This window comes from Argopecten irradians, chromosome 13 (genome assembly GCF_041381155.1).
Source record: "Argopecten irradians isolate NY chromosome 13, Ai_NY, whole genome shotgun sequence".
NCBI lineage: Eukaryota > Metazoa > Mollusca > Bivalvia > Pectinida > Pectinidae > Argopecten > Argopecten irradians.
In genome coordinates, this window is record NC_091146.1 from 26,582,334 (window position 1) to 26,607,631 (window position 25,298).

The window sequence follows — 25,298 nt, forward strand, 5'->3', positions numbered from 1 at the left end:
TTGTTCAAATGGATGACCTTGATTATCATTCAAGGTCATAGGGAACAAATTGTATAAAATCTTTAAGAGGCCGTGCCAATAAACATCAAGCTTTAGGTGGAAAGTGAAAAAAGTAGAAATTCAAAATTACATAAATTGAAAATGTTGAAAAAGAAGGATATTTGTATGCAAATTTTAAGCATTTATAAAAGTGACATTAGTATGAAAACAATATATATTCATAATATAAAGTATATTTATTAAAATAAAACATCATTAAATTAATTAAAATTATAGGATGGTTGCTATGGTAACAGTAAATATGGATGTTTATGTAATGAAAGAAAAAATAAAATTGGGTAGAAAAAATAATCCATTTTCTTATTGGATGACTGAAATTAGGTCATTTTTACACATTTTTACTAGAAAAATAAAAGATAGGGTCATTTCTCTTTGTTATTATTTCAATGTTGTATTTGTTTCATTCAAAACATAAATATCACTGCTGGAAGCTTATTGAGTTTGCTTAAGATAAATTAAGTATATTAAAAGTGAGAATTTAGGATCATTTGCCATTTAAAATGTCCCTAGCAACACTATTTTTCCTTAGCAACAACTTATTATATTTCTACTGCCTCCTCTATCAAATAGAAATAATTATATTTTCGCTATATTATATGAACTGTGACATTACTTGACACCAAAATACAGTTGATTCCTTTCACCAAACCGGACATATAATATATATATATATATGTAAATGGCTTTGAGGAAAAAAAACAGACATAGAGACAAAACAGCCTCAATAGGAATTATTTTGTCAATTTTTAATCCGCTTGAATAAATTAAAAACATGGTCGCTTACTATAACCAGATGATATTTTTATAGTAAAGAGACCATGCCTATGATGAAATACATGTAATTAATATATGTTTCTTTTTTTCTAAATTTCATACTTGTATTCATATAATATCCAATAGGACAGAGACACAAGACAGGGTTATAATCATTATTTCAGTAAATTCATCATTGTATTATAAAGAGATATACATATTTATCTGCCCTTTTGGATTGGTATTGATTGTGATGTCATGTGTTTGTAAGTTTTAGATCAATTTATTATTTTTGCTCACGAAATAATGATATCACAACTGATACCTTCCCGCAATGGGGATAACTCTGTGATATACTAAGACAAAACAGTGAAAACAATTCAAAACATTTATTTGAAAATAGAGAATATACTTTATCCCCTACCATTCCAAACTATAACAGTATGCTCACTCACAAAGGCACAGAACGTCAAATATACATTGCACTCTAAATAAGTATGCCTTCACCACTCTTCACTGCAAATTTAAAAGATAAGTCCTCATCAGTCCACACACTGTAAATTTATTCCCAATTCAGTCCTCTTACTGTAAATTTATACGAGAATGCCCTCATCAGTCCTAAAACTGTAAATATATAAGATAATGTCCTCATCAGTCTTCTTTCTGTATAATTATAAGATAATGTCCTCATCAGTCCTCACGCTGTAAATGTATGCCATCATCAGTCATCCTACTGTAAATTTATAAGATGATGTCCTCATCAGTCCTAAAACTGTAGATTTATAAGATAATGCCCTCACCAGTCTTTTAACTGTAAATATTTAAGATAATGTTCTCATCAGTCCTCTTTCTGTAAATTTATAAGATAATGCCCTCATCAGTCCTCAAACTGTATATTTCTAAGATAATGTTCTCATCAGTCCTCAAACTGTATTATTATAAGATGATGTCCTCATCAGTCCGCACACTGTAAATGTATGCCCAATTTAGTCCTCTTACTGAACATTTATAAGATAATGTCCTCATCAGTCCTTAAACTGTAAATCTATAAGATAATGTGCTCATCAGTCTTCTTTATATATATATTGATAAGATGATGTCCTCATCAGTCCTCACACTGTTAATGTATGCCATCATCAGTCCTCTTACTGTAAATTTATAAGATAATGGTATCATCAGTCCTAAAACTTTAAATCTATAAGATAATATCCTATCAGTCATCTTACTGTAAATTTATAAGATAATGCCCTCATCAGTCTTTTAACTGTAAATATTTAAGATAATGTCCTCATCAGTCCTCTTTCTGTAAATGTATAAGATAATGCCCTCATCAGTCCTCAAACTGTAGATTTATGACCTCATCAGTCCTCAAACTGTATTATTATAAGATGATATCTTCATCAGTCCTCACACTGTAAATTTATAAGATGATGTCCTCATCAGTCCACCTATTTCAAATTTATAAGGTAATGCCCCCATCAGTCCTTAAACTGTAAATCTATAAGATAATCTTCTCATCAGTCCTCTTACTGTAAATTTAGAAGATAATGCCCTCATTCGTATGTAAGCTTATCAGTCCTAAAGCTGTAAAATTTATAATATTATGTATATTGTCCTCATCAGTCCTCACACTGTAAATGTATGCCCTCATCAGTCATCACACTATATACTTATGACCTCATCAATCCTCTTATTGTTATTTTATAAGATAATGCACTCATCAATCCTAAAACTGTAAATCTATAAAATATGATCCCATCAGTCATCACACTACAAACTTATGTCCTCATTAGTCATCACACTGTAAACTTGTATGCCACCATTCAAAATACCCTCACCAGACTGAAATATCGTCATTAAACCTTTCGCAACATTTCAAGTCCTCATTAAAAAGTCAGCTAAAATGCTTTATCTATTTCACTTCATTTGTGAATTGATCTGAATTAATGAATATCGCTTTGGTCTTTTGATATCACACAGTTCACCAATCTACAATTTACCATTTTAGAATACATTTCTTAAATTAATGATATATATAGTATATATTTATTGATTTTATATTCTAGGTAGAGATTATTAAATAAATGAGGAAAGCTCACTAATTGAATTGTATGCATAACTCGTAAGGTGTATACATTTCATTCCTGATTCTAACCAAATATAAACAATTCAGATTTTAACTGAATTATTTATAGGCCATGCCTTGGTCCAGAATGTATTTTTGACGACTTGAGTATGGACATTGGATACGAACACCTTCTAAGGAAACATATTTAAACTAAGCGTTGTATCTTTTCTTTCTTAATTGATAATGTATAACTAATAATAAAGTTCACATGAATTACAGAATATATTGCAGCATAATTATCCTTAATCAATATAAGCAAACAAACAGCGTCTAAAATTGATCAACAGAGCTATTTCGTATCAGATCATAGTTGATATACTCTGATTAATTACAAGAGGGCAGGTATACACGTGGTCATGGAATTCCACCATGATATAAGCAGTGCAAAACAGGTACATCATCAGCACTCACTTCCGTCCATGGATGTCACTCAAGCGGATGATATACCCTCCCCACGCTCTCATTTGAACAAGTCGTATACTTGTTTTGTGGATCTTCTCTAATATATATTTTGAAACCATTTACATTTATTACATACATATTGAAAGACACCAATAAGAGTGGATAAGATAAGGATTATAAATCATCGTGATAACTCGTACAATGAGTTATCGCTGATCATTTCATTAGAACAGTATAATAAAAATGGAATAATTTAACTACTTTTATGTATATTATATTGATTTGTCAACGAAACAAACTGAACTATAGATGTCCATTTCTGGTGTCCGATGATAAACCTTGATCTCGATATCAATATAAATTGAAGGACAAATAATATCAATCGACTTAAATCCGACACTGCAATACGGGAATAAACACTGAAAGGGGTTCTAAAACGTTATATGTAATTATTATAATTGTTCCCTTCTATTTACGGGTTCTATTAAAATACGTATTGGTCTAGAGTATAGTTTGTTCACATAATCGTGGTACATTTGTACTTTCCAGTAGCACGTCCAATTAAGATCAGCATAACCTTAATATATTACCAGGATCTCGACTGTGATAAATTTTGTATCATGTTAATTGAAAATCCCCATGTAAACAACCTTATCACCATTCGTTTTTAAAATTGTGTTGTTTATATTTGCAGTATACATGTACTTTTAACAGTTTTAAATATTGTCATACAATTGTTTTAAACCTATATAAGTCGATATGACTTATAGGTGTAATTTTCTACTAGCTCTAGTACAACACTGTTTATGTTTAACATCTAATGCATTCTACGATATGCTCCAATTAAGATCACATCACCCTTATATAGTATCAGGAATTCGATTTACTAACTTTTGATTACTAGTCTTTGTTCATGGATTGAGTACATGGACCTGAGAGTGGTTTGAGAAGTTACAGCCATGCCGCATTCCGAGATCGGATATTTCTATGGTTTTCAAGTTGATCGATTCTGTCTACTATGATTACTAAATAGGATAACAGAATATTCATGTTTGGGTGCCATAGATTTTAAACATTGTGAGAAAGTGATACAAAAAATTACCATACTTGAAAGTATCACTGTGACCACTTACAGTCATAACTTCCGATCCGTGAAACTAACGCATTAAAATCCATAATGTTAATAACTAATAAAATATATTGTTTTTCGCGCTACGCTATTAGCTTCCGTGCCATAGGCAGCATTATAACGATGACGCCATTCTATAAATGCTGAAAATTGTTTATTAATAACTGATAATTAATTGACAATTTCCATTAAAATTTCACGACAAGCTTATAATTACACATTGCGAATTCTATGTCTATTCAATTTATATGAGTTGGTGGCTAATATCAATACAATGCTTGATATGCATTTCTCGAAAATAAACATATTACATGTATTGATTTCAATAAAATTAATGTTTATATGTGTTTTCAAACTACATTGTAAATCCGACTTTCAGATTGGCATATTTGTTTTCTTCATTCAATGAAGAAAACAAATAAAAGAATGGCAAGAAAAACCCGACGTTTTGATGTCGTCACAATAGAGACGTCTGCGTTGTTTATTGATTTGAAAATAAAGAATCCATTGGAAATCAATGGAATCGTACGTTAAGCTTATTCTTTTTTATCAAGTAATCTGAAAATACTAAGTATAAGAATTGATGTTACTATTCTTTTTAACTCAGGGTATAAACTAAATTTTGTTTGCAAAACTGATGTAAGAATCCGACACGTAGATTGAGTTTAAAAAAATATAGTTACATCAATGCTTCAAAATAAATTGTCTTGGTAATATCAAGAGCTCACATGTCATACGATGTGGTAGTACATGCATAATTATGCAACACTGTTACGATTTTGTTTCTGATCATTTAATAAAATATGGCTATAATACATTTGGGGAATTAGATAAAAAAAAAATAGTGACAATAACATACCACTAAGCCATGTAACATTATTATCATTGTCACTGCAACACGGAGCAGATCCAAATAAGGTAAGTTATGTTACAACGTGTGCATTTTATTACTAAACAATTACTTCAGGTTGGGTGATAAGGTTTATGTATCGATAAACCGATGACTTGTAACACATGTGTTCTGGTATACTGTCATATCCATCATAGTGGGGGAGGAGAAATAGGTTCCCATGTACCCCTCTGGCAGTTTTTCGAAACATGTTTTTTTAGGAGCGGTATGATGTCGAGTTTCATTTTATGCGTGTTGCCATTGACAACTAATGTCCCATGGAGGTCATATAGCGGCCATCTTGGATTTCAGGTATCAAAAATGGCCAAAATGACACATTCGCATATATGCGCATAGATAGAGAACCAGACAACATTCAGAGGAATATAAACACATTTTTTGATATGATTGAAACATGCTGAATACGATTAAATCATAATAATGATGTTACATGTTCTCATTTTTGTGAAATGACTGAAAAAAACAATGAAATTTTCAATTTTTTTTCCCTAAAAAATCGATAAATGTCATATTTTTTAGCACAAATAAAAAACAAATGATGGACAAATCACCTTGTAACAATCTTTTCTAATTGAACCAACCCTTGTGAAACATATATGTACTATAAAAAGATAGATCACATCAATGAGGTCGGAAAAAGAGAGGGACCCCCCCTAAAAAATTATCAAAAAATGGCCAAAATGACACATTCGCATATACGCGCATAGATAGAGAACCAGACAACACACAGAGGCAAATAAACACATTTTTAAATATGGTTAAATCATGCTGAATACGATTAAATCATAATAATGATGTTACGTCTTCTCATTTTTGTGAAATGACTGAAAAACAATGAAAATTTCAGCTTTTTTTCCCCTAAAAAATCGATAAATGTCATAATTTTAGCACAAGTAAAAAAATGATGGACAAATCACCTTGTAGCAGTTATTTCGAATTGCACTAACCCTTGTGTTAACATATGTGTACTATAAAAAGACAGATCACATCAATGAGATCGGAAAAAGAATGCCCCCCCCCCCCCCTAAAAAATTATCAAAAAATGGCCAAAATGACACATTCGTATATACGCGCATAGATAGAGAACCAGACAACACACAGAGGCAAATAAACACATTTTTAAATATGGTTAAATCATGGTGAATACGATTAAATCATAATAATGACGTTACGTCTTCTCATTTTTGTGAAATGACTGAAAAACAATGAAAATTTCAGCTTTTTTTTCCATAAAAAATCGATAAATGTCATAATTTTTAACACAAGTAAAAAATGATTGACATATCACCTTGTAACAGTCATTTCGAATTGAACCAACCCTTGTGAAACATATGTGTACTATAAAAAGACAGATCGCATCAATGAGATCGGAAAAAGAATGCCACCCCCCCCTAAAAAATTATCAAAAAATGGCCAAAATGACACATTCGCATATATGCGCATAGATAGAGAAACAGACAACATTCACAGGCAAATAAACAAATTTTTTATATTATTGAAACATGCTGAATACGATTAAATCCGAATAATGACATTACGTATTCTCATTTTTGAGAAATGACGGGAAAACAATGAAATTTTCAGTTTTTTTGCTAAAAAATCGATAAATGTCATTATTTACATCACAAGTAAAACAATTGATGGACAAAACACCTTGTAACACTCATTTCGAATTGCACTTACCCTTGTGTAAACACATGTGTACTATAAAAAGATATATCGCATGAGTGAGGTGGGAAAAATGGAGGGAACTCTTAAAATTAAAATAAATTAAAACACATATTGTAAAAAGTTATACTGAATTGAACTGACTCTTGTCTAAACATATGTGCATTATAAAAGGATATATTTATGCTTTTTAGCAGAAGAAGCGATATTACCTCCAACCCCCTCCCCAATATTTTTTTTAAAAAATAAGATATTCCCTGATCCAGTTAGTATCACACACGCACGCACACACACGCACACACTCCCTCACACTCACCCTCTTACCATCACACACACACAAACACACATCCAAACCATTTTTTCCTAACCCTTATTACCCACTGATAAGAAATCAAAATGTTAGCATTGCATAAGTGGGGATGTCGTCATTAAAATGGGCTCCATCTCGAATTTAACTAAAAAGTTGAAAATATTCATGACACGTTTTTGTCATATTTGAGAAAAACAATAGAATATTTTGAGATACAAAAGAAAAGTACTGGTATACCATCATTAAGTTTACAAACCTGGTTGAGTATACTGAATATATGATTGTTATTTATGTTATAGTATTGTACTGTACCTAAATTACTTGATCTTGCTCGTTCCCTAATACCTGTGGCGTGTTCAGAATGTTAAGCGCTCTCACCTGGACGGACATGTGCATGAAAGCATTCGTGAGCGTACACGTACCCATTTATCGTACAGGTCGCCATTAAATCCAATATGGTATCTGGTGGAAATGTATGACAAAAGCTAGCAGTAAAAAGTAATGACAAGAAGATTTTCTGAGTTTCTATCCCTACCGAAGCCATAACTTTCCTCCATGCCGCTAAATTGAAATAACTGCTAAGACATAACCAGATGTGTAATTAATTCATTTATTCATCAAACATCTATAGAACCCATATAACCATTCAGTATCATTAAAATAGCATTGTCGTTAAATAACGAAATATAATATATAAATAATGCATTGAATTTGGAAATCAAAAGCCAAGCATTTTTGTCAATCATTCAAACAAAATATATTGGCAACACTAAACTGTATTCATCATCAGGGTTATGTAATTACTTATTACTGCAGAGACTCATTATTACGATTACAATTTTAAAATTTACATCTAAATGTGAATAATTTTTAAATTTTGTAGTCGAGTTGTACTAAGTTGTTGATATTTAATGTCGATATTTTATTTACCGTTTATGTTGTGATTATAGCTGAAGACTGAAGATGGGGAAATGCCTGTGTTTAATACAGATGTATATGCAATCATTGCAAGGAAACAAGGTAAACTGTCATTTTTTTCGCTTAAATTGTTATATTGATACTTGTTATGATAGTGTTGTTGTTTGAAAAATATATTGTACTATTGACGTTGGCTGAAATGATCGACGGCAATTGTTAAATACCCGTCCATATACATATTAGAGCAACACATCTCTATTAAGACTTGTCATATTCACGTGGTATTTCCTTTGTGTATTTCATTTGTTACCTAATAAGACGTATTAGATTTATAGTGGAGCAACACCTTAATGGGGTGTTGCGTATGAATTGAGAGACGTTAAGGACCTCGCGGTAATTCAAAAATTTTAGCCCATTTGACACTGTGACCTTATATTAAGGTCAAGTCCGTTTGTTTCAACATTCCTCCATTTCAGCATGGTACAGACCCAACATCAGGTCTGTAAGACTATTGAAAACAACTTATTGCAAGTGGAATATAGCTAGCACTCCCAATTCAAAACTGGTAGCTGCTTCTTTAAAGACGTATCCTAATCTTCGGAAGGTAGTCCGATTCTTTTACAGCTTATCCTAATCTTCAGAAGGTAGCCAATTCTTTTATGTCTCGTCCTAACTTTAATTTCCTTACAAAAATCACATGAATGTACACATTACATGTAACACACTTTTTGTGAATAAAATAGGTTACAAGATTTTAAATAAAAAATATATAGTAATTATGGAGGGTTGGAGTATATACGCTCTTCGTCCGTAATATTGTAGTACAATCATAAGGGGAGATAACTCTTTGGAAGAAGAACGGTTACCATGGGCATGGGGACATGCATCTCGGTAAAATATGATGCTTCATCTACCCCCACACCCCTCAATGTTATTAATTCTCAGCCACTTGATAATTTTCAACTAATCGCAGGCACTCTTATAAACATGAGGTCTAATAGAATTCAATATTTAGCGTTATGCTCGGAAACTTTGTATAGCTAAACAAATGCTGAATTAGAAAATTACCTCACAAATGCTGAATTAGAAAATTACCTCCCTTTATTCGATCCCAATTAAATGTTCTCATGTGGCCTCTGTCATGGAGCTAGAACAGCTTACTCGGTATACGCAATACTTCAATAATAAGTAATAAATAAAACTTTGGTAATGAAAGCACATCCTTTCAAGTCAGTTTTTAGTAGTAATTGACAAATTCATTGAATTTTTAATTTTAATATTGAATAAATCTATAGTTATATCATCTTTTCTTATTAGTCCAACTTTGCTTTTACAGTACATACTCTTCCATGAAGAATGTTTGTTTTTGCTATGTTACAGCATTGTTAAGTTCAGTAATTAAAACTGTGTTTAAAGTTAAAATCATGTCATTATTAAACGTACTGATTTCAAAGAGTTTTATCTGTATGATATATATATATACATGCGTAATGTAGTATTGTATACCATATAATATTATCAATGCAACAAATTTAAAGAATTCTTGTAAAAATGATCCGTTAGTGAAGGTATATACAATTGTTTTTCAAAGAATCTGTAAGTAGTAGGAGATAATCCCATATTGCAGGGATATTTTGGGTGTTATGAAACCATCATTTAATCTTGCAAACTTTATTCAGTCTGATATTTGCTTTCAGCATATAGCTCAATTAGTAATTCTTAGTCAAAATCTGTTCATTTTATACAATGTATGCATGTAGCAGTGATATACTACTGTAGCTTTACATGTTTCTAAATGAAAAAGATGTGAAAAACAAACCATATTTAAAAATCAAAATTTCTGCAATAGATAAACTGATTCTGATATATTAATAATTACATGATACCCAGTATAAAAGATTTGGAAATGTCATGTATATGAGTATATGACAGACATCAAAACATTTGTATTCTTACATGTACCATGGAAATATGCCTATTCATGAATAATCATATAAAAGGCTAGATCTTCTACCCCCATTTTATCGAAAAGAAACTGTTTTTCTCTCATATAAGTAAGAAATTGATAATAATAGACAATATCATCCTCGTCGAACACTCAATGCCTTACAAATACATACATTTTAGAGAACAAGAAAGTTAAACAGTGTTTTTACATAGAAAATCACAAAAGAACGCTATCAAGCTACAAGTTTTCATGGATACAGCGCAATTAAAATAACCAAAGTTTATTTATTAAATATTGATTGCATGGCACCCAACAGGTCATTAAGAGGTAGTTTAAAAAGTAATTTCGAACTTTGTGGTTTTGAAATGATTTTTTAGCTAATTATATATATAAATGCATGAAAGTGAGCAAATAAACCAAATACCCCTCTTTCCCATCCCAGATGAAAATCTTGTTTTCTACATGCAATTTTAAGCCAAACACAATTAAGTCATAATGATTGCCTAATATTTGTCCCTGCAATTCATGAATTTTGTTCAGTTATTATGACGCATTGGTTATGTAGAAGGAGAAAAGGATGGAATAGCTAGTTTGGACCTGTCGCCTAAGGTTGCAGAGTGGTAAAGATGTCTCGACATATTTACCACAAGCCCTCTACCTTTGGGTTATAAGTTTGAATCCCATTTGGAGTAGGTGTCAGGTACTGACTGCTGGTCAGTGGTTTTTCCCTGTGTACTCTGACTTTCCTCTATCATCTCCTTAAATAACCTTGCAATAAATGCTGATTCTGATATTTGATTTAAATATTGGCATGATATAAACGATTTTCAAATGTTTTGTATATAATTATCAGTCAGAGTCACAGTGGTCAAGTGGTTAAGATACACCGAAATATTTCCACATTACCTAGCTCCACCTCTGAGTCATGAGTTCAAATCCCATTTGGAGCAGTCGCCAGGTACTGACTGCTGGTCGCTGAATTTTATCCGGTTACTCCGGCTTTCCACCACAAACAAACTGAACAACCTTACATGACCCTGGCTGTTAATAGGACATCAAATTAATAAAATCCACTCATATAAAAGTCTCTCCTAACCCTATTTTATTTTAAGAAGTTTATATAAATAAGAAAATGGTAATAATAGACAATATCGATTTCGCTTAACAAGAAATCTATTAGAATAGTACATGTACATTTCTATATTTTGGCTATTTCTTTTAATTGTGTCTAGCATTACGCTAGAAAATATACCTAGAAATTGAGCAAATAAGCAAATTGCCCCTCTTTATTCAATCCCAGTGGGAAAAAAATATGCGAACATGTAAAGAATGAAGTAATAAAAAAGTTTCAAAAGCAAATAATATTTTTTATTGGTACAATACCTTAACCGATATCACTAAGAAATTTTAAATGTACCTGTATAATGAGAAATATATGATATTTTTAGATCTATTCCCAAAGGTTACTTTTTAATAATCATAAAATATTGCTTTTTTCCGGAATTGGCTGGGAGAACGAGGCATTTTTTAAGACAAACTACTGGGACCCTACCAGTAGTCGTGATGGAACAGTAGTCGTGATTTGGGGAAAAAAATCTTTGCATCTCATGAAACATATTATTTCCACATAAAAACAGCACCGTGATGAAATATTCGTCAGCAGCTCCAGACATTCGTAAATCTGGACACACAGTAGAATATGCACATAATCACGACTATTGTCCGTCACGACTAGTCTACTGTTTGGGTCCCAGCTGTAAAGCACATTTTTTAGAATAAATATAAAAAAATGAAAAAAATCAGTTATTTTAAAGTTTAGTTGGTGTCTGAAATGCTCGAAACTGAAGAGGCTGTTGAGTGTTTGATATAAAGTACATTTAATTTATAAAAAAAAACTGTTGTTACTACCCCCCCCCCCCCCCCCCCCCCGCTCTCGCTCTCTCTCTCTCTCTAAGTGAACAGTGTCACAATATGGACAAATATTATTTTATTTTTTTCTGGGATCTTTTCTTGGGTAGCTATGCTTTAACTGAGCTGAGTGAAAACAGAGGCCTTGGTATACACTTAAACAATATTTAATAAATACAAAACATATGTAAGACTACAACATAGGTGTGTGGGGCACCGATACACTTACGATGTTTATCATATTGGCTTATCAGTTCGTTTGTCCACGTTCACGGTTCAGCGCGTCCCACGTCAAATGTCACATCTCGAACACTTCTCAGAATTCTACCGTAGTCTACGGCGTAGACACCATCATCATTGGCACACCATGCCACGAAGCAGTCACTTTTTACACACGTGTGGAGACTTCCAGTTCGAAAGATGACCGAGCACTCTCAAATGTCCACTGCTCCATTACATTAATCCGCGTCTTTTTCTCCCTGCTTCCCGCGTCGCGCACACTATCACCATACTCTTCCTGGTTTCCTTTCAGTAATTCCACAAAGGGCGGTAACTCTCCCCTACTATGCTTTATAGGGAGCACTACACAAAGTTCTTACTGCGATCACAAGTATATAAAAGGAAATGTCCTTTACTAATATGATGCCCACACACAAATACATCACTCTGAATCGTCTCTATAATAGCGGTGCCCACACAAATATTATCTACAATTCTAATCAAAATAATCTATTTTGACAAACAGTAACCTTTAAGTAAGTTAATGCAAAAATGTAATGTAAAAAAATGTAATTTGTGAAAATTCAGGCCTTCGTGTCATGTAAAACTGCAGTGTATATCTAATAATGTTAATCATATCCAATGTCAAACTACCAGATTTTTTCAGGTTTGTTCTTTAGTTATCAGTTATATTAATTAGTTTACGGCAAGGCCTATCCCTTGCCGAACATTGTCGCATGGACACTTTCGCTTTGATCTCATATCACGGTACCTACATGTATGTTCGGTGCTATTTTTAGACTGCAGCTGTTCAACTAAACATGTGTCATCTGACAACGGGTATAGTTTAAATACGCTACTAGCCTAGTAGGTATCAATTTAATCATACAATTAAGCAATTTATTAGGAGAACATATTAAAACGGCATCTGTCTCAGAGTCTGTACAATACTGTCAGCTTACGAGTTGTTTTTTAAATTAAATTCATGCAGTGTTGTCTGGCCTAACGCTTGATTCAGTCGCTGTCATGATCAGGCTCGGTACTGCATAAAGAACAACAACCTCAAATATTAGATAGCGAATAATACTAACATCCGCCGATAGTGATAGCTTTAACAAGTAAAATAGACAACTACGCCAACTTACCCGATTGTAACTTGAAAAGTGAGGCGGATTTCAACATCAATATCCAACCCGGTTCAAACCGGATACACAAGTGACACAACGCATTCCTCCTACACCTCCTACAGGTGGCGCTTGTCGTATGGCATGTCTTTGTGCGGTTGAACGCCTCAAACAGCACACATTTCCCCAATTCGAGCAATCTCCAACAAATGTTTGGATATCATTGTAAGACTTATAAAACGTTTCGTAAATTTAGGTAATTGAATAATGAAATAAACAGAATTTTTCAAAAATACAACCCATTTGTGATGGTCCACTCGTCGATCCAATTGGTCAGAATAGCTTTGAAGGAAGGCGGCCCAAGTACCAAAATATCTCGTCTGCCGTGGAAATTTACTGGGAATCTGCGAAATACCCCCAATTTCCAAGACCGTCTTGTGGTCGTTCTGTATAATATTTTCAAACACTAAAAATACCGTTTTGTTCAGAATTACTTATACTAATGATGTGTAGAATCTCAGTTTGTCAACTATGAGCGTTTGTTAGCTAGAACGAATTAAACAGAAAGTATGTATTTGCATTGAATCGAACCAAGGAACAATATTACAACCAAAATGAACATTATGGTTATCATGTATAAATGTCGTTTATACACTTTGTACTGTGCGCTTACTAATGTAAATACAAAAAGGCCGAGTTGAATTAAGGGACTGTTAAAATTGCTACCCAATCTATCTAACGTATTTGAAATCGTCGATGTATATATATAGTCTTCGATCAATCCATCCTTTTATATCATGAAGTCATGTCATGCATATCATGAAGTGTTATGATAATAAAATAACTATACATACTTATGTTGAACACGGATGTAGAAAACATTCGTTGCCGACGTCAAAACATAGTTTATATTATCATAAATTAATATTTACTTAACAAGACGCGAATTCCATTTGTATACGAATATAATTTAAAGATGATCCAACACCGAAAGAACATAAACGATATCATTTGAACAACAACACATTTGTGTCTAATAAACACAAACATACAGATAGAATAGTTTTGTTTTGCTTTTGATACATGCACAATCAGTACTTCATTCCATATATGACATTATACAATTGATGCTCGAGAGTCGTTATGTCAACCGAGGGCGTCGAGGGTGGACAAATCGTCATGTGGCTCCATCACGGGAGCATCAATTGTTTTATTATACGAATATTACTGTGTCTATCCCAATTGAACTTATCTAAAATATTCTGTTTCAATTGCCCATAGCCAGGTTACATCAATGTTTGCACAACAATATGCTAAGTAGCATGATACATGTACAATTTATTAAAATAGAACGTGAGGAATGTAGCAAAGTACATAAACCACACAGTATATATGATATAACACAGGTGGTAGGCTAGTTCCTGCGACTCACAAATAAAATATTTGAAAGTTCGGTCAATGTTAGTATCAAGGACATGTATAGTTACCGAACTTCCAAATCTTTTATTTCTGAGTCACAGGAACTAACCTACCATTTGTGTGTTTTAACTATTGTTTTGGAGTTCTACTATGATTTCACATGCTTGTTGAGCTTGCGAAAACACGTTAGGTATATACCCTATTACCGTACATGTACATGTATTTCCGATATGTTCAAGCTGTGGCTATAAAGGGGACAGGGTGGGTACATGCATTGTAGATTTCAATAATATGTTTATCATTAAAAATGTTGAAAATATCGGGTAGTAATCTACTGTGTTAATTTTCCTAATGCAACGGAAAATATACCGTTACAGTACCATAAGTTATGTAACCAGAGCAAAATTATAAGGTTTGATGAATTAAATTGACATACAAACATGTATATTTACGTTCACTTGCCACTTTTACTACATAAACTAACAAGCCAAAGTGAAGTCTATGGGGGTATTACTGACACCCAAAACGTGATCGTTATGACGTTACTAATGTTGACGTGGAAACGTCAACAAATCACCGTCATAATGGCTGTTCTAATCGTGTAGATCAAATCGTCGTTGATAAACGGTTTTCCTGGTCCTACTTAACAATTGTTTTGCAGAAAACCGCAAAATGAGTAAATGATGTAAATATAAATATTTAACTATCTTCCTATGGGCTATATGATATATATAACTGCCAAAGCTTGGCAGACCATCGTTTCATAATGCACGATGCGCTATTGTGCATTATGAAGATTGCCTGCAAAGCTTTCTCTGATTTCTATTTTGGTTCATATAGATGCCAGAGCTTTGCAGACAATCGTTTCATAATGCGCTATCGCGCAATATGAAGATTGTATACAAAGCTCTGATATATATATCGACCATATATTCCATAGGAAATACTATTTGATTTACTACAATTACTAATAACGCTGTACAAAAGTCAAATGAAAATGTAGATCACAACTTGGCTTGATGGTCTGACTGTATGTATTAATTCCACAGCACTATTGGTGTTATAATTACTATAACTACACAGGCGGGATGACCAGTTTTCAGTTAATCAAAAGCACATTGTATACCCCTGAACAAAGTCTCACTCTGTTTCATTTCTTTGCTTGTTCCCTTTCTCCTCGTAAAGACACACCACTGTCAATAAAAGTGGTAGTTTCTGTTCCTACTTAGCGCTCAGCATAAAGTGGAAAAAGGGCAAGATTCCCACTATACAAGAAGACACAACATGAATATACCGAAATCAAATACTACAAACCATATACATGGGAGGCCGTCCATACATGACCCTGGTTGTTAATGGGACGTAAATTAACAAAACAAATAAACATATGTTGCACAAATGTTAACTCACGTACGTACCCCGAAAGATACGAATTGATTCGAATCGGCCCCAGAAATGTCAACGAAAATAATTGTTTTGTTGATGCATAACGAATAAAGAAACATCTGCCTTAAGTTCGCAAAACAAGCATATCAAACATGACATTGATCTATTAAACAAAAACAAACTCAAACGGCCAGTGTTATTAAATTTTGAACTTTAAGTTAACAGTCATCGGACTTATCCAGACGATGACGATTGGAATCGTGCGAAAACGATGGCCAATCGTTGTTCTATTCATCATTGTTTCTAGAAATTTTGCCAAGTGATCAGCTCACGCATTTTTTGTTTTTATTTTGGTTTTTATGCTCCTTCATGAAAGGCATATATAAACGATATAAATGTTTCTGATATCCCTTTAGTATCACAACAGCTACAATGTATATAGGACATGGTATCACCCACCTACTGTTGGAATCAATAATGTGCATGCTACTCTTATTTTTCACACAGCACGTTTCAACTTCCAAGTGAAAAAAAAAAGTTTTATGTTGATCAATTATATCTTCATTAGAACAAATACGTCACCGTCAGGAGCAGGAATACGCTGAAGGAATACAGAAGACTGTTGAGAAACCTTGTAATATAACTATTACTGTGGTGGGACATAAAGGAGTCGGTAAATCATGCTTAGTCAAACAACTTAAAAAAGAAAGCATTCCACAAGGCGGACCAGGCTCAACGGATACAGCTGATTTTTACGTGAATTATATCGCCTACAACCCCGACACAGGGTTCAGAAAAGCACTTGATAAACATGGAGAAATGGAAACTGGTCGTCATCGACTACGGCATATCATCCATCGATATCAAAAAGGTGAAGTAACAGAGGAAGAGACGCTAAAATCAGTTCAGTTCACCATTAACATGCCAGACACTCATAATACAAAGCTAAACGCTGGCGATGGAGAATATACAAATGAACCAGATCAAGGCCAGAAAGAAGAAGAGGCTCATTCAAGCTCGGTAGCATCTGCTGTACCTGTACCTTCCTCGTCAAAAGCCAAAAGGAAAAGTAAGATGACTATTTATATGCTTTAAACTAACTCAACGATATAGAAGTAAATATATGGACACCATATGCTACTTATACAGTAAAGTACGTTTATAACGACCACGACGCTTACAACGAATCCATGGTTATATCGTTGTAATTTCCGTTCTCCTCCAATACTACTGTAATCTATTTGCTGTATAACAAATACTGCTTGTAACTTGTAACGAAGTGAATTCGTTGGTATGTAGAGGTTCAATACAACAGTACTGTACTGTAATATAATTGAAGCAAAACCGAAGAGCCATTTTACACAATCTTGAATGATCGGATAGCAACTTAATAATATGTAAGAAAAAGTAATAATATACTGATAAAAACAATCCTATTATTCTAATTTGTATATTAGTAAACATTTTAAACTGGATAGCAAAGCATGTTCTATTTCCATACAGGTATCAAAGAGAGGCTACGGATGTTTTTCTCACTGTTCAGACAGAAAAAAAAAGGTTTGTACAATTTATTTGCAAAAAAAACTCTAGATCTAATCACGCGTACGTTAAATCCATGTATAGTAAACCTCGCTTATTCCCAACGCTAAAGGAACAAAAATGTAATTCAGTATACAGAAAATTCGTTATATAGCAAGAGTGAATGGAAATAGACATTGCCTCCATTTAATTACATGCTATGTTTTAGGTTTATGTCCCTAGCAGTTTTCGGAGAGGGCACTCTTCAATCTTTGCTCACCACTTTTACTCATATACAATTTTGCATAAAAAATCGATAACATTTTCCCTCATCCCTTCCAACTTTGTCAAATATAATTTCCTCCCCTGTACATATTTTCATTTTCTTTCACACAAAATCGAAGATGATTATGGTTTTTATCTATATATTGCAGTTTTTGTTTGAAAATAAAGCTTGTTTGTTTGCCTTTCATAACAAATGTATACACATAAACATACACGTGACTACGAACTACCAATACCTTCTTTTGCATATACCAGGTAAAAGTCGTAGACTTGTTTTAAAGAAAACTAAATTAATTTATTTCTAAAATTTTAGCTGAGGACCCTCCGAAATTACAAGTTAACCAGGAACAAAGTAAGTAGCATCGTTCTTTGTGCCTTTGAAATAATGTATAGAGTATATGTCATAAAAGTGCGTTTTATACATCAATAATATTGTTCAGGACGTCATTTTGAAATCAGCTATGGTTGCATACTATAAACCGTTGTGTTCTAGTTGAAACTACAGAAGTAGGAAAAAAGAAAGACGTAGACGTTTCCCGCGAACAGAAGGAAGTTATAGAGGAGATTATGCACACAGAGATCTCAGAGAATGATGAAAGTGTGAAAGGTTTTATAACAATATACGATTTTGGCGGTGAAGAAGTCTTCTACAACACGCATCATAGTTATTTGTCCAGTAACATGGTGTTTGTCGTCGTGTTCGACGTACAGATGTGTACAGATCCAGAAAGATCGGCAGCAGGATACGGTAATTATATCAATGGATTGTTAATGATAGTTCAACATAATTTACATCTAGTTGTTATGCGATTATTTAAATATTGTTTATTTTCAATATTGAGCGTCGGCTTTCTTTTGAAATATCTGTATAAAATCTGATTGAAATACAGATCCTTATAGCCACTCCGTTCAATAGAGGATCTGAGAAAATCCGATTAAGGGTCATGTTCGGATGACCTTTATACCACGTGTAATTCAGATCAAATGCATTTTCTGCACGTTGCTCTGTCAATTGACAACGCCATTTCGCCCCAACATATCAAGACGATTAGCTTTATTGTGCTCTGTAGGCGAGATGACTACGTACACGAAAATAATTCGAATAGATTTTCAAACTATTTCGTCCCCTGAAATTCACTGTCAAAATTTTCCCAGCAGCAATTTGATTGGCCATTTACAAAGGTCACCTGGACATGACCCCTAATGGGATTTTCTCAGATTCTCTTATCTAACGTAGTGATAATAAGGATCTGTATTTAAATCAGACTGAAAATGTATAGCACCTCTATATCAATGTTAACAGAAATAACGGAGCAGTGGCTCAAGAGCATAGCTACCTACGCCGTAGACGACTCCGCAGTTGATGTTGGAACTCCACCTGTGATCCTCGTCGGGTCCCACCTCGACCAAGTGTCGTCTGATGTAAGAGAAGTTATTTTTTGTCTCGTGATTCAGCGTCGTCGTCCAGCATCACTAATATGTTCACATCTAAATTTTCTCTAGTTCCACCAGATGTAGCTGAAACTTGCCTGAAATTATCCTGACATGGTTTATATCAAGTTTTGTTATTTTTCAGGTCGTTTTAAAATCTATGATGGCGCTGCGGCTGCTATCTTGAAAACACATTTTCAACTACTCAAGTTTTATAAATGCGATTTAGGTGAAACTCGCCAGAAATGATATTGAAGTAGTCTCGACCAAGTGTTGTTATTTTCGTGTCGATCGGAATTCCAAAATGACTTCCATCTTGAACGACAATTTGAACTTCACTGATTCTACCATTGGTATTTGTCTGAAAATGTTCGGGTTGTCAGATGGACCTTTCCTTATAGTTTACAGGTTATTTATCACAAAAATATGTTACAGGCCATAAATACATATAACTTGTTATGAACCCTACCTCACTATGTATCGCTAATTGTTGTATGTTATCTTGCAGTATCTTGTTAGAAATATATATATTTGGATTTTTGCCAAGATATGCAAAATTATCTGATAATATCTGTGACGTAGATTCTGCCATTACAAACAGACTCTAAATACCAAAATAAAACCTTTAATGTTTCCGTGACCTCATTTTAATAAATATTACGACTATAAGGTGTATTTATAGAGGCCATTAATATATTAATAATGATTTTGTGACAAAAGTGAAGATGCTCAGTGCAAGGTTAATTATACAAAGAGTTCCACCTTCAAATTACTATTTACAATGAAATAGCAGCGAATCATCAAACCACACACAGGTGTAATACTACCTGGATATGTGCTAATGACATATTCTGTTTCAATATTAGATAAGGTATGATAAGACACGCCGTCATAAGATATAATAAAGCATACGCAATCCAATGTTTAGAAAGGCACTATTAAGGACAAATCCTGCTATTATGTTACAATATGAAATATATCATTCCCCGCTAGTTTTCATATACAAATTATATTTGTTTCTTTAAGTTATGACAAATGGATATATACAATGAAAAAATATGGAAAGATTTGATTTATTGAACTAAACATATATTTTGATGGTAGAAAGAAGAACAGGAAGCAGCATTTGCTCATGCTCTTCAAACTCTCCACGACAATCCAACTCTGCAAAAAATCATGGTGAATCACGTCCAAGATGCGTTCCCTATCGCTAACCTAGACGATTCTACGATCAACCAAGATATGTACGAAGTAATGTGGCAGAAGGTATTGGATATATCCCATCTTCAATCACGGTGGAAGAAGCCTGTTCCTGCGAGGTGGACAGCTCTCCAACATGAGCTGGTACGGCTAAAACATCAGGGAGTGATTGTTTTAACACATGGGGAACTGATTGACGTTAACAGGAATTTGCCAGTGCCACTTACAAAAGACGAAATCAAGGATTTCCTCCAGTAAGTATTTGCTGTGTCAGTTTAAGGAAGTTATGTTTGGCAATAAAACAGCCACAATTGTTTTATAAGCTAAACAATTTGGCTACGCTTATATTTGTGAGGTTATCTGTTGTTTTTGACAAACCGAATTACTGTGCATAATTGTCTGTACTGTTCTTTCCTCTTATTTTTAATATTTCCCTATTATCAGAAACCTGAAGCTAAACGGATCGTTCCATTGCTATAACATCCATGGTGATAGCCCGTTTGTCATCCTCCAAGCGCAATGGACTATCGACGCGTTTAAAAAGGTGATTACGGATCCGAAATTCACCACCAACCTCCCTAAAGTACTGAAACCTCAGTGGGTACAGTATGAGAAATCTGGTATTCTTCCTGTCACATTACTGATGCAACTTTGGAATGAAGAAAGGTTTCTTGATAACAAAGATATCCTTTGCATCGTAATGGAAACCCTCAACCTCTTGGCAAAACCACTGTCTGATGATCCAAACGGTGATATTGGTTACTACATAGTACCATGTATGCTTAAAACCGCAGATCCCGAGGTGCTTCGACCCTTTCTTGAAGATCCCAATATCGTCAAAACTGTCACTCTATGTCTCAAATTCAACAACCCATTCATTCCGCAGGCTGTATGGGACAAACTCATTGCATCATGCATTCACAGATTTGAACGTCTCAATGAACAAGGGCATGATGGCTTAAAGTTTGTTCAACGTGGATTTGCTTGTCTAGCAGTGAACGGACTATGGAACATGGCTATCAACTGTAGAGACCATGCAATGAAGGTCATTATGTTTACAAAGGATGCACAGGTAAACGCCAAGGGAGCCGGGATAAGCTTGTTCTGCATTCTAGAAAATCTTTTACAGCGGGTCCTTGATCAAAATCAGCAGAGTCATCTGAAGTATCAATTGTACCTACACAACGACTACCGGTTCACTTCCAATGACAAGATGGTAAAAATAGACGAACTGAAACAGTTTGAACGCCTTGAATGCATTGGACCAAATGGTTGTGAATGGATAAGCCGAGATGGCATTTATGTCTGGTTTGAAGATCCCTCACAGAAGGTTAGTACTTTATTTATTGTATTAATATGATCTAAAATGATTGTCATTGTTTTATAAAGTTAGTTGGATATTCATTACAATATGACTATTAATAATAACTACATTATTTGTGAATTTTAGAGAGAGGAGACATCAAGGTTATCTGAAGGTGAGTTAATATATCAGTGACACTTATTTTTGGAACTCAAGCACTTGCTAATACATTTCTGCTTTATATACGTTATTGAATTTTACAAATTAAAAGTAATATATTGAAAACCATCAGCTTTGATGAATTCTAAGCTGTAAAATCATTCAAACGGACCGACAAACATGTGTGGTGCCGTATAAACATTAGCTACAACACTATTTTTACACTTTAAAAATATTAAAGTTGTTTGTGGAATGTCATTTAAGAACTGACGAACAAACTACCGAAGAGGAAGTTGTCATACAAAGAGATTGGCAGGATATCCAAGTACATTGGGAATCCGTATCAGACATTCTTTGTCGGGCTTGGCTGTCAAAGTGAAGTGATTCAACAGGAGATGGAAGAACACCGCCATTTAGCTTTCAGATCTCTAGTTACCAAGATTTTCCTTCAACTTACCAAAATAGGGGTAGATTACAAGTTCAAAACAGTAGCTGGGGTTATGATTGAGAATGGAATGGACGCAGCAAAGCTCATTGAAGTTGTGGATAGCAACGCGGATACTGTGTTTAAAGGTAAGGTGTAGTAAAGAAAAACGGTGATAATGAATATTTACACATATAACAATATATGATTAAAATAAAGATACTTAAAATCACGCTGTTTATCAAACGTTGCGATATTAAGAATATAGGTAATCAGATTGCACATAAATATAACATGTGAAATTCTAAAACAGGCTCAATATAGTATTACGATAATACTTTGCCAATATTCAGTATATTAAATACAATTACTATAACTTTTTTTCTATTTTCTTGTTTTAGATGACAGATTACCAGCAGAATGGCTACATCGAACACTTTTGTTGGATGACGTCCCAGTCATCGAAAGATATGTAGACGTTAAGGCCTACTTCAATCTGTTCATTGAGCTTGGATTTCTACCAAAGACTATCGACGAATTTGACGTCGAGTACAGAAGGAAACGAATTAGCGAAAAGGTCAAAGCTTTGCTGAACTCGTTCATTATCGAGACCAAACCTCGGCCGACAAGGAACACGATACTTCTGGCGATGAGGGAATGTAACATGGACACGGAATCCCTTATCACAGCATTAAAGGACAGATAGATCAGGTATTTAAATATAAAACCATTTGGTCTGGTCTGATCATGTTGTAATCAGATATTTTCGTCCTATTGTCATGTGTTACTTGAACATTTGAAATACATATTAACGAAACATTTATTCTCTTGTTCACCGGGTCCGATCGTATAAACCGGCTACGCTATTTACGCTCAAGGAAACGCTTTTAAATAAAAGATGTCGTCTGGGAGCATACGTGACATATATTTGTTAAATCACGAGCAGAAATACAAATATACAGGATACTCACGGAACAGTGTTTCACCAATGTTAAGAAGCAGAAATGATGTTTCATTGTATTATATTTTGTCCTGTATTTGGCGTAGAGTGCGAGGTTTGTCATAGCATGGTTGAAACATTTATTTATCAACTCTACCGGTCGGCGTTACAACAGTTACATTCAACAAGAACGAGTCGCATAATCATTGGAATTTGTGATAACATAATGAATTGAATTCAGTTTTAGTTCTGTCTGTCGTTTTGATACAAATTTTGTATTAAAATTATTCATAAAGGTGATTTCCAATCGTAATAAAATTTTAATTTCATAAAAATGCACGTTGTGAAATGCTGAAAATTGTCACAGTCTGTGACAAAGCTTGCATGTCGATAACTATTTAAGCATTGTTTTCCAGTCCAGCATTTAATATATTTATAACGGCTATTTTCAATAGTAATGTTAATAAAAAGTGTATTTTAAAAAAAAAAACACGTTGTTAAATACCGCAGAGAATGAAGTGTAAATTAGGCAGAGCGAATGTCTAGTTATACTGTATATCTGTTTGAATATATGACAAAATCATATGTTCAATCATGAGATGACATATCCGTCTTCACTGTGCGCGAAATACATGACAAAGTTTAATACAATAACACATCAATTTTGTGTCTACCTATTGGTGAAAAACTACTTTCCTTGGACAGCTTGTATATTTGGATTTCTGGCCGTAATTTGACCACCAAGTAAATATGTATTTCGTATATTACCATTTTGCCCGGTATGTACAATCAGACATGTTGTTGTTTATATCGTATTTGAATTGGGGAAATACCATTATGATAGCAATATCATTAATAGCTGAATTTATGTAATCTTAATCTCGTCAATCACATTAAATTAAGCTATTTCTTGTGTGAGCTTAGGTTAAGTCATTTAATAATTATTTACATGAAACACGATTTATGTATGGTTATACGTTAGCCTTGCGGGAATTATATTAAAAGTAAGAATACCATACGAAAAAGGAATACTAGCACATCAAGGGATGAAAGTGAAATGTTTACTTATTTATTATCAGGTATAATCCGAACATCCAGTTGAACCAACAACACGATGATCTGTCTACTACGTAGCTGTAGCTATCGAAATCAACAGATCACTTTCTGGATGAGGTAGCCATAGAACAATGATGGAAGTTCTCCGTTGATAATGTACATTATCTGGCATGACAATGAGAAATGGAATCTTTGGATTTAAAATTGACTCTTTTTGTTGAAGCAACGAAAAACGTTGTTAATATTTACTGAAAAGTTTAATATTTGATTTTGCAACGATATCTCTCATCACCATGTGACTTACTGTGGATGATGGATCTGACCACGGAGTTGACCATGGATTTACTGACCATAGAGTTACTGACCATGGAGTTGACCATGGAGTTACTGACCATGGAGTTGACCATGGAGTTGGACTGACCATGGAGTCACTGACCATGGAGTTACTGACCATGGGGTTACTGACCATGGAGTTACTGACCATGGAGTTATTGACAGCTTGAATACTTCAATTAAACACGTAGGCTTGTATGCAGTGACTACACTTCATCACAATCCAATATTTGTATATTTTATCTTGATACGCATGTTAATATCTATCCCTTGTATATTCCATAATGAAAACAGCAATTATCTTTTTTCTCGCTCTGTTCCATAGATGAATTGACAACATGTAATTGGAGGTCATATTTTGATGACT

The 25,298-nt window shown here is 33.8% G+C and overlaps 1 protein-coding gene across 2 annotated transcripts in view; it reads left to right on the forward strand.

Annotated features, from left to right (window-relative positions):
- The window catches only part of LOC138306353 (uncharacterized), a 155,902-nt gene extending 130,900 nt beyond the window's left edge, over positions 1-25,002 (forward strand). For both annotated transcript variants that reach the window (XM_069246785.1, XM_069246786.1), the window contains exons 2-13: positions 8,311-8,380; positions 16,851-17,351; positions 17,786-17,839; positions 18,399-18,437; positions 18,579-18,833; positions 19,389-19,507; positions 20,621-20,970; positions 21,161-22,046; positions 22,167-22,194; positions 22,443-22,751; positions 23,004-23,313; positions 24,622-25,002. In XM_069246785.1, the coding sequence (XP_069102886.1) occupies positions 8,311-8,380; positions 16,851-17,351; positions 17,786-17,839; positions 18,399-18,437; positions 18,579-18,833; positions 19,389-19,507; positions 20,621-20,970; positions 21,161-22,046; positions 22,167-22,194; positions 22,443-22,751; positions 23,004-23,308 (2,916 nt within the window). In that variant the 3' untranslated portion in view covers positions 23,309-23,313; positions 24,622-25,002. The remainder of the gene's footprint in view (positions 1-8,310; positions 8,381-16,850; positions 17,352-17,785; positions 17,840-18,398; positions 18,438-18,578; positions 18,834-19,388; positions 19,508-20,620; positions 20,971-21,160; positions 22,047-22,166; positions 22,195-22,442; positions 22,752-23,003; positions 23,314-24,621) is intronic.
- The last annotated feature ends 296 nt before the right edge of the window (positions 25,003-25,298 follow it).